At 35.5% G+C, this 9243-nt stretch overlaps 1 protein-coding gene across 3 annotated transcripts in view; it reads right to left on the bottom strand.

Annotated features, from left to right (window-relative positions):
- Nucleotides 1–1878: 1878 nt before the first annotated feature.
- Nucleotides 1879–9243, bottom strand: part of LOC127626358 (AT-rich interactive domain-containing protein 3A-like) — a 64178-nt gene continuing 56813 nt past the window's right edge. For all 3 annotated transcript variants that reach the window (XM_052102092.1, XM_052102093.1, XM_052102094.1), the window contains exons 8-9: nt 5430–5519; nt 1879–5342 (exon numbers count right to left, since the gene is read on the bottom strand). In XM_052102092.1, coding sequence (XP_051958052.1) covers nt 5212–5342; nt 5430–5519 — 221 coding nt within the window. In that variant the 3' untranslated portion in view covers nt 1879–5211. The remainder of the gene's footprint in view (nt 5343–5429; nt 5520–9243) is intronic.

Here is a 9243-nt window from a genome sequence, read left to right as displayed (position 1 = left end):
TTTTTAATTAAAAGACCAGCCTAATATTACTCGCTTAATCTCAGTAATCGTCCTGTTATTTAACACGTTCACTCATTGATTAAAGTAATCATGGCTGACTTTCTACAATGGCATATGAAACTGAAAACTATTGACTTTAAATTAGGCCGCATCCAAGTCGCTGGGTGTCAGTGTAAGTCCAAGATGACACAAAGACAAAAGTTACTGAGTGCACTTTTAAGGGGCGGTAATACTACAGACATAAAGGACAATTTTCGGAAATAATCCCCAAAAGGTATATTTAGCTATTTTGCTCATGTAGTAGGCCTAAATGTAATATTTTATAACACTAACAATTATATTTATATAAAAAAAATTCCCTGGGTATTTATAAAATATTTAAATAACAAAAGTGTCTGACAATTATGAGTTGTTGATAAAAAACAAACAAAAATTATACATATACATTTTCTGAGATCTATAAAACTTTTGATATAACATGCAAATGTCTGTAGGCCTACATTTAACGAGACAATGTCTACTTTTGAATGGCAAAGTCTGGACAGGGAATATGTAAGCCGTAGAATATGGGACAGGGAATATGTACTGGTAGAATCTCTCCTTAACTTCAACTCTCAAATTTAAAAGCTCACAATTTACACATACTGTCGGCTAATTGCCAAAAAGTGGTCTCAGATTACCACCCCTGAAAGAAAACTCAAATAATTAATACATAATATTGTATATGTTTACAATCTTATGATGAACAGTTTAAAAAAATATATTACTTTATTCCACTAGATGGCAGCAAGTACTAGAAACATTCCCCCTCCTCTTTCACACAATGTCGAATTACTTTTCTCCATCACACATCTGAAATAGCGCTGTTCAGCCGTGACGTCAATTTGTAGGCGAACACGGAAATCTAATTCCCATTCTAAGATTTTCCTATGGATTTTTATTATGGGGTTTTTAATTGATGAGTAAAATAATGTGTGTGGCAAACATTACTTGACGAAACATAGACGTTTTGTTCTACAACATAAATTACACACGGTCATACCTCAAATGTGAATTTTGAAGCCGTATTGAATTATATACTTTTTAACGCTTTTTATAAGGTATGACAGTGTAATTTATGTTGTAGAACAAAACGTCCACATTTCGTCGAGTAATGTTTACCACAGACCTTATTTCACTCATAAATTCAAAAATCCCATTATAAAAACCCATTGGAAAATTCAGAGGGAACCACTGATCTGGAGGGAACCCATGGTGATTTAGACTTCCTGTTTTGAGACGTTTTGATGACAACCCGAAGATCTCTATGTAGGTGGCACACTCTAGCCACCTACATAGCATTTTATCCTTAACAGATGTGACATTCAGTCTAATTTTCAGTTCATGCACCACCCCCAATGTTTCATTGAATATCTCGGCATCTGAGTGGAATAAAAGCTCAATCTAGGTGTCATTAGAAAGCGGAGATCCTCCCCTTTGCGATGTCGTATTATGATAATTTGATCCTCAATAGTCGATAACATATTTCTGATTATTTGTTTAGCATGCTTTTGCTGGACACCAAAGATATAGCATTGCATTATTCAAAGAAGTAAGCTCACAGGCAAGTAATAAATGCCTAATTTTGTAGAAAACGGCCTAAAGTGAGCAGCTATAACGTTGTAAGCTATTTTGGGCTTACAGCAGCAGTGATTGGCTCCTAAGACTTACAGAAATCATATTTCACTTTGTGATTCTTTTTAAAACCTTTCACACTGTGGTATTAGGGCAACAAAATACACTGTATAGTCGCATATCTGAGAATGAGAGCATTAATTTGACAAATGTCTATTTAAGTGCAATATGAAAGACAGATTTACATTTTTATTGTACTTTCAAACAGCTGAAAAGAAAACACTGAAAAATCTGACGCTTGACAATAAAATGTAAACTTCAAGAGTTAATTTAGCAAACTCTGAAACCTCAAAACTCATCAACATGAACTTTTTTAACAGAGCAATAACATACTAAAACACAGCAGAAAGCAAGTCACACCCAAATTGATTCTCTTTAATTACCATTAAAAGGCATAGAATGATTCAAAATTCAGTTAAAAGAACACATCAGCTCAACGGTTAACAACATTTATTTTACATGTGTGTTGAGGTGAACAGGTTTGTTGTTTTGGTAGACAGTCAATTTTACTGGGTTATCAGCATTCTGATTGGGAGAGGTAGAGTTGATATCTCATCTCCAAAATAGTTTGAATCCATAACAGTCAGGCCATAACAGCATATGTGGACATTCTTTGGATTTCCCATCCCCCAAATTACATATTGAGATATATATATATATATATATATATTCAAAATAAAGTTAATTATTCACACAAACAAAGAATAGATTAAATAGGTTACGATTGTCTTTGTCCTTCACCCCATAAGATAAGCAGTCAAAAGGTTGCCACTATGCAATTTAAAAGTTTTATAAACGCATGAGGGGAAATGCACACAATGTAGCATCGGTATGACACTCAGTGCCAAAATCAAAATCTGGGCTCTCCTGAGTCTCTTGTGCTAGGAGAAATTTTCCATTTAGTCCAAACAAATCAAGAAAAACTAAAAAGCACACACATAGGGAAGAGATATTAAGTTTGAAAAAAGAAGTCGTCTATAATATACTGGTTGAATCTGCAATTAATAATAACAATATTAATAAAAACTTGAGTAAGTGTGCCAAGGAAACCATTTTGTATTATCATTACAAAAAGGTAGAATAAATGTTACATGCACTGTAACTACTGCACTAGGATGAACAAATCTGGGTAACTAGAGGTAGAAGTGTATTTCCTGAGAAGACGACAAATGCCTTGTTTTAACATAAAACCTAAATTTCACAGCTGTTTATGCATTGGAAAAGTGAGTCACATTACTTTTAGTGTGACACTAAGCTCTACAGAGAAATGATCAAATCATAAGGCATCCTGCAATAATAGCTAAAAGGTTTGCATGCTTTATTGTACAGCAATTTTGGTTGTCTTTGCAATAAACCTGACTACATCAGCACTATTTTTTTCTTTGTCAAAACTTTGCATACATCAGAGTAAAACACACCCCTCTCATTGTTACAAACTGCTTTAAATTTTGAATTTCAGGTGTTGTATATTTTCCTTACTCCGTGTGGTAACAGTATTGTTTCTATGAACAATCGACTGCATGATCAAAACAAACTGCATACAGGCCATCAAAATGACAAAAATCGGTCACTCTAAAGTTGAGGATCTTCCTTCTAAAGGTAGGCAGATTAAACATCTGTTTTTACAGTTAAGAGCAAAAAGAGGCTTTAAAAGATATCATGGCTAATACATCCGAGTTAAATTTAATGTGGCATAAATGTGGCCATCCAGTTCTACATCACACTGTTGTAAATTTGATGTGAAAAGCTGGGAAGGTTTGCAACTGGTTTTGAGTCTTTGAGGTAGAGACATTCTGGTAGTACTGGCAGAGTTTTAGTTATGGTATATTGATGATTCTTAATATATAAAACTGTAATGAAATGTACAATACAAAATACAGATAGAAACGTTCACACTTTCTACACTTATTTGTACAGCTACCACCAAGGTGGTCCTTGTAAAGTAATAAGGAAGTGTTATGCAGTGGTTTCAAGAGTACCTCAGTGAAAAGCATTATAATAAGAGAGAGATGGCGATAGCTGAATGGTTAAGGATCTGATCCCAAGTAAGGAGGGATCATAGCATTTAACTTCAAGTTGCTCCAAAGAAAACTGTCCCTGCAATTGGTGGAAGCTGTTCCAGACAAACCCAATTTCCCAATGCCTTAACCAACTCTCCCTAAGATTGTTTTAAACTTCTTATCAGCTCAGAGAATAGTTGCTCTGTCATTCAAAAGATGTTTTACCCCTATACGCCCACCAAATGGGCATTTTGACCTTGCATACAGTGTAATGCTAGAGAAGTTTGACATAATTTATGAATTAGAGCTACACTTTGACAAGAACAAGACCTTCTCACTGGCCGGAACAGGTGATTATTAAAATGATCAAAAACATCCCTGAAGGTTGTGATATAATATTCCTAAACACAGGAAACCACTTCCTTCTAATCTAATATAATTCTGCTCTAACCAATAGTCACTTTTAAACAATCCAATATCATATTTATAATTTTCACAGATTCCTGCTTTTTTTGTTTTTGGTCATTAGTTCAAATCATAAAGTAAATCTATTATTATACTGTCTTGTTAATTGTCAAACTGTGATTTTTGAAAATAGCTGAGTGAAAGCTCAAAAATGATGTAAAACAACATCTGACCTCGTTCAACATCTACTTTAGAGCCACTATGGGCCAAGAAGAATAGTTGGTAGACTGTGGCAGTTCAGAGTCATGCCGTTCGAGCTCTGCAACGCCCCAGCCCCCTTCGAGTGGCTCATGGAGTTTGCCAGTCGCAATGGAGAAGCAAACGTAAACAAACATGAAACATGAAAAACTGGTTAAAAACACATGCCTATCTTTCCTCATAATAGTTTTCTTTTGACTTTCTTTAACCTGAATGTTCAAATCACTGATATTACGATCATTATCGCTATCGCAGTGTAGACATCTGAGATGGGAAATTGAAATGTTGAATACTCATCAACAAAGGTTACAAAAATGATAATAATAATAATCTTCAGACCATCATGAAGTTCAGACATTGCCTGTCAACAACAGCGCATTCAAACTGTGCTGACAATAAAACCTTCACAAGGCACTGCAGATAAATACACAGAGAAAATAAAATGTACAATAATATATTATTAGTTCAGACCCTTAAGCTGTTTGCATCACAAGTTATAAGAATAAAAGTATTGTTAAGATTTATCCTATAGACGAAAAGCTTATGTCAGTCAGACTATAAAACCCTATAAAGCAGAATTCGACACTGCTGATTTATTTTACGCCAGACAGTGTGCTCGCAGAAAGAGAATTAAATTATTCACAAGTTTTGCATATACATTATAAATCACTACCTTTATAATAAATTCTGTTGTTATTTTAGATTTCTTTTGGCTCCTGAACACAGGAGAGTGTAAATAAAAGACCTGAGCTAGTGTACTTCAAGTTCAGAGTGATTCAGTTATTCCTGCATGGTTTTTTTTAGGGATATCTTCTGTAGTAACTGAGGCATTTTGGCTTTGGTTTTGCACTGAGAGGGTTGAGAGTCTGAGGGGCTATGGTGATTGGCTGTTGGAGGAGGATGAGGTAGGCGTGTGGAGAACCGATTGAGGTCCATTGTTGCCTGTGGAACATATATTAGATACCCCTGATGAGGTTGGTGCCACGGCCTGGGCGAAGAGTACACCTATGAGAAAACGGGAAAGATTAGGGACAGCTGAATTTATAGGACAAACTTGAATACACTTCATCTATATGCTGACTGGTGTTTCACCTGTGTAGACGACCCCATTAAGTTCCAATGACATGCTGATGCTATTGAGGCCATTGGTGGTCAAGTTCAAGGCAGAGTCTGGACTGCTCTCTGATAGAACATAAAACAAACAGAATTAACCTTTATATTTCTGTAAAAACATTAATGTATTTTTCAAATAATTTTGAAGCTCTGTTATGCGCAGCATCCTGTGGCTTCCTGGAATATGTCTGGGTCAAATTTCACCTCAATCAAAATATGAAGAAAAAATAGCATATTAAAGAAAATGAAGACATTTTTTTGTACTAATATATATATATATATTATATATATATATATATATATATATATATATATATATATATATATATATATATATATATATATATATATATATATATATATATATATATATATATATATATATATATATATATATATATATATACATACATACACACACACACACACAGTGGAGTACGGAAAGTATTCAGACCCCTTAAATTTTTCACTCTTTGTTATATTGCAGCCATTTGCTAAAATCATTTAAGTTCATTTTTTTCCTCATTATTGTACACACAGCACCCCATATTGACAGAAAAACACAGAATTGTTGACATTTTTGCACATTTATTAAAAAATAAAAACTGAAATATCACATGGTCCTAAGTATTCAGACCCTTTGCTGTGACACTCATATATTTTACTCAGGTGCTGTCCATTTCTTCTGATCATCCTTGAGATGGTTCTACACCTTCAATTGAGTCCAGCTGTGTTTGATTATACTGATTGGACTTGATTAGGAAAGCCACACACCTGTCTATATAAGACCTTACAGCTCACAGTGCATGTCAGAGCAAATGAGAATCATGAGGTCAAAGGAACTGCCTGAAGAGCTCAGAGACAGAATTGTGGCAAGGCACAGATCTGGCCAAGGTTACAAAAAAATATCTGCTGCCCTTAAGGTTCATAAGAGCACAGTGGTCTCCATAATCCTTAAATGGAAGACGTTTGGGATGACCAGAACCCTTCCTAGAGCTGGCCGTCCGGCCAAACTGAGCTATCGGGGGAGAAGAGCCTTGGTGAGAGAGGTAAAGAAGAACCCAAAGATCACTGTGGCTGAGCTCCAGAGATGCAGTCGGGAGATGGGAGAAAGTTGTAGTAAGTCAACCATCACTGCAGCCATCCACCAGTAGGGCTTTATGGCAGAGTGGCCCGACGGAAGCCTCTCCTCAGTGCAAGACACATGAAAGCCCGCATGGAGTTTGCTAAAAAAACACCTGAAGGACTCCAAGATGGTGATAAATAAGATTCTCTGGTCTGATGAGACCAAGATGGAACTTCTTGGCCTTAATTCTAAGCGGTATGTGTGGAGAAAACCAGGCACTGCTCATCACCTGTCCAATACAGTCTCAACAGTGAAGCATGGTGGTGGCAGCATCATGCTGTGGGGGTGTTTTTCAGCTGCAGGGACAGGACGACTGGTTGCAATCGAGGGAAAGATGAATGAGGCCAAGTACAGGGATATCCTGGACGAAAACCTTCTCCAGAGTGCTCTGGACCTCAGACTGGGCCGAAGGTTCACCTTCCAACAAGACAATGACCCTAAGCGCACCGCTAAAATAACGAAGGAGTGGCTTCACAACAACTCCGTGACTGTTCTTGAATGGCCCAGCCAGAGCCCTGACTTAAACCCAATTGAGCATCTCTGGAGAGACCTGAAAATGGCAGTCCACCAACGTTTACCATCCAACCTGACAGAACTGGAGAGGATCTGCAAGGAGGAATGGCAGAGGATACCCAAATCCAGATGTGAAAAACTTGTTGCATCTTTCCCAAAAAGATTCATGGCTGTATTAGATCAAACGGGTGATTCTACTAAATACTGAACAAAGGGTCTGAATACTTAGGACCATGTGATATTTCAGTTTTTCTTTTTTAATAAATGTGCAAAAATGTCAACAATTCTGTGTTTTTCTGTCAATATGGGATGCTGTGTGTACAATAATGAGGAAAAAAAATAATAAAAACTTAAATGAGTTTAGCAAATGGCTGCAATATAACAAAGAGTGAAAAATTTAAGGGGGTCTGAATACTTTCCGTACCCACTGTGTATATATATATGTATATATATATATATATATATATATATCACACATACATACATACATACATACACACACACACACACACACATACACACATATACATACACACAGGTGAAACACTTTCTTATGATGTGTTACATTCATACGAGCAGACAGAGAAGTACGTTTGAAGTAAGTTTGGCGCAAAAGAAATAAAACTTGTGTAAATTGTCAGCTTTACGCAAAGCTAAAATGATATTTCTAGCCATTTTACATGCACATGTTACCAGGCACGATCATATTTTTTTAATCAAGAAAATTCACATTAGATCATAATTTCATTTTTTCTAGTTATACAAATAATTTTTGTATTATTTTTTCCTGTAAAAATATAAAAAAAAAATCCTAAAACAAGATAGATTTGATTTATCTTGTTTAAGAAACAACATTGCATAAGATATTTAGTTTTTTCAGAGAATGTATATTTAACATGTGTATTTTGTCTTACTGTACTGGCTATATGAGTTTTTATAGTCAAAACAAGTGAAAAAAATAAAAATAAAAAAATCTACCAGTGCTGAAGAAGTAATCCAAAGTATTTCGAATACGTTACAAATGACATTTTACAGCATGTATTCTGTAGTGGAATACATTTCAAATGTAACCCCCCCTGTATGTATGTATGTATGTATGTATGTATATATTTTTTTTTTTTTTTGCACAGTGGCATTACCTCTCAATCTCCACTTTCACATTCTTCTTTTGTTTTAGGCAATTCACGTTCTTTGAGCATATCACTAGCTACTGGGCAGGTAGGACAATTTATTGTGGAAAATAATTTATTGTGGAAAATTTATTGTGGATTGAATATTGATCTGTTTCTCACCCACACAATCATATCACTTCTGAAGATATAGATTTAACCACTTGAGCCTTGTGCCTTTATGTGCTATTCGGTGCTTTAAAAGTTTGGTACCCATTTATTTGCATTATGAGGACCTAAAAAGAGCAGAGATATCTTTTGGAAAATCTTTGTTTTCAGCAGAAGTGAACGTAAGTAATGCACATCTGGGATGGCATGAGGGTGAGTAAATGATGAGAGAATTTTCATTTTTGGGTGAACTATCCCTTTACTCTCAGTAACCACACTTTTACTCATGGATTTAATTAATAATGACTGACTGTGAACAGTGAATTTCTACAATAGCATCGGTAACCGAAAACTATTGCATTTGAATGATGCTGCATCCAATTCCCTAGGTGTCAGTGTAAGTTCAAGATGACGCAAGTACAAAAATAAATGAGTGCTCCTGTAATGTTCTTAAAATAGGCTTCATTTTCTTTGTTACAAATCATTTATTTATTAATTTATTTATTTTCACCCCTCAATTTTCTTTGATACAAACAGCCACCACTGTAAAACACCACATCTTTAAGTCTCTGAAGGCATATTGCCTTACAGCAGAGGGCGCTCTCTCACAGCCATTTTTCAGTCGACAGGTTAGCGTTAAAAAACACTGCAGCAATAATATTAATAAATAAATACATAAAATAAAACCACGTTGTACGGGAATTTATTCAGTCTCATTCATCTTCCGATAAAATAATGTGAAACCTCTAGTACTTAACACCTCTAACCAAGAAGAGGATGTCATGCGCTGTTGAAGGCAGGGATTTCCCTCACAGGATAACACTCTGCCTTGCTTCTTTGGTTTTGTGGTTTAAAGTGGGTGACCACCTCCAGTTTT

Source organism: Xyrauchen texanus, chromosome 32 (genome assembly GCF_025860055.1).
Source record: "Xyrauchen texanus isolate HMW12.3.18 chromosome 32, RBS_HiC_50CHRs, whole genome shotgun sequence".
Taxonomy (NCBI): domain Eukaryota; kingdom Metazoa; phylum Chordata; class Actinopteri; order Cypriniformes; family Catostomidae; genus Xyrauchen; species Xyrauchen texanus.
Note: the sequence above shows the minus strand (reverse complement) of the source record. Positions and strands in the feature narration are given on the sequence as shown.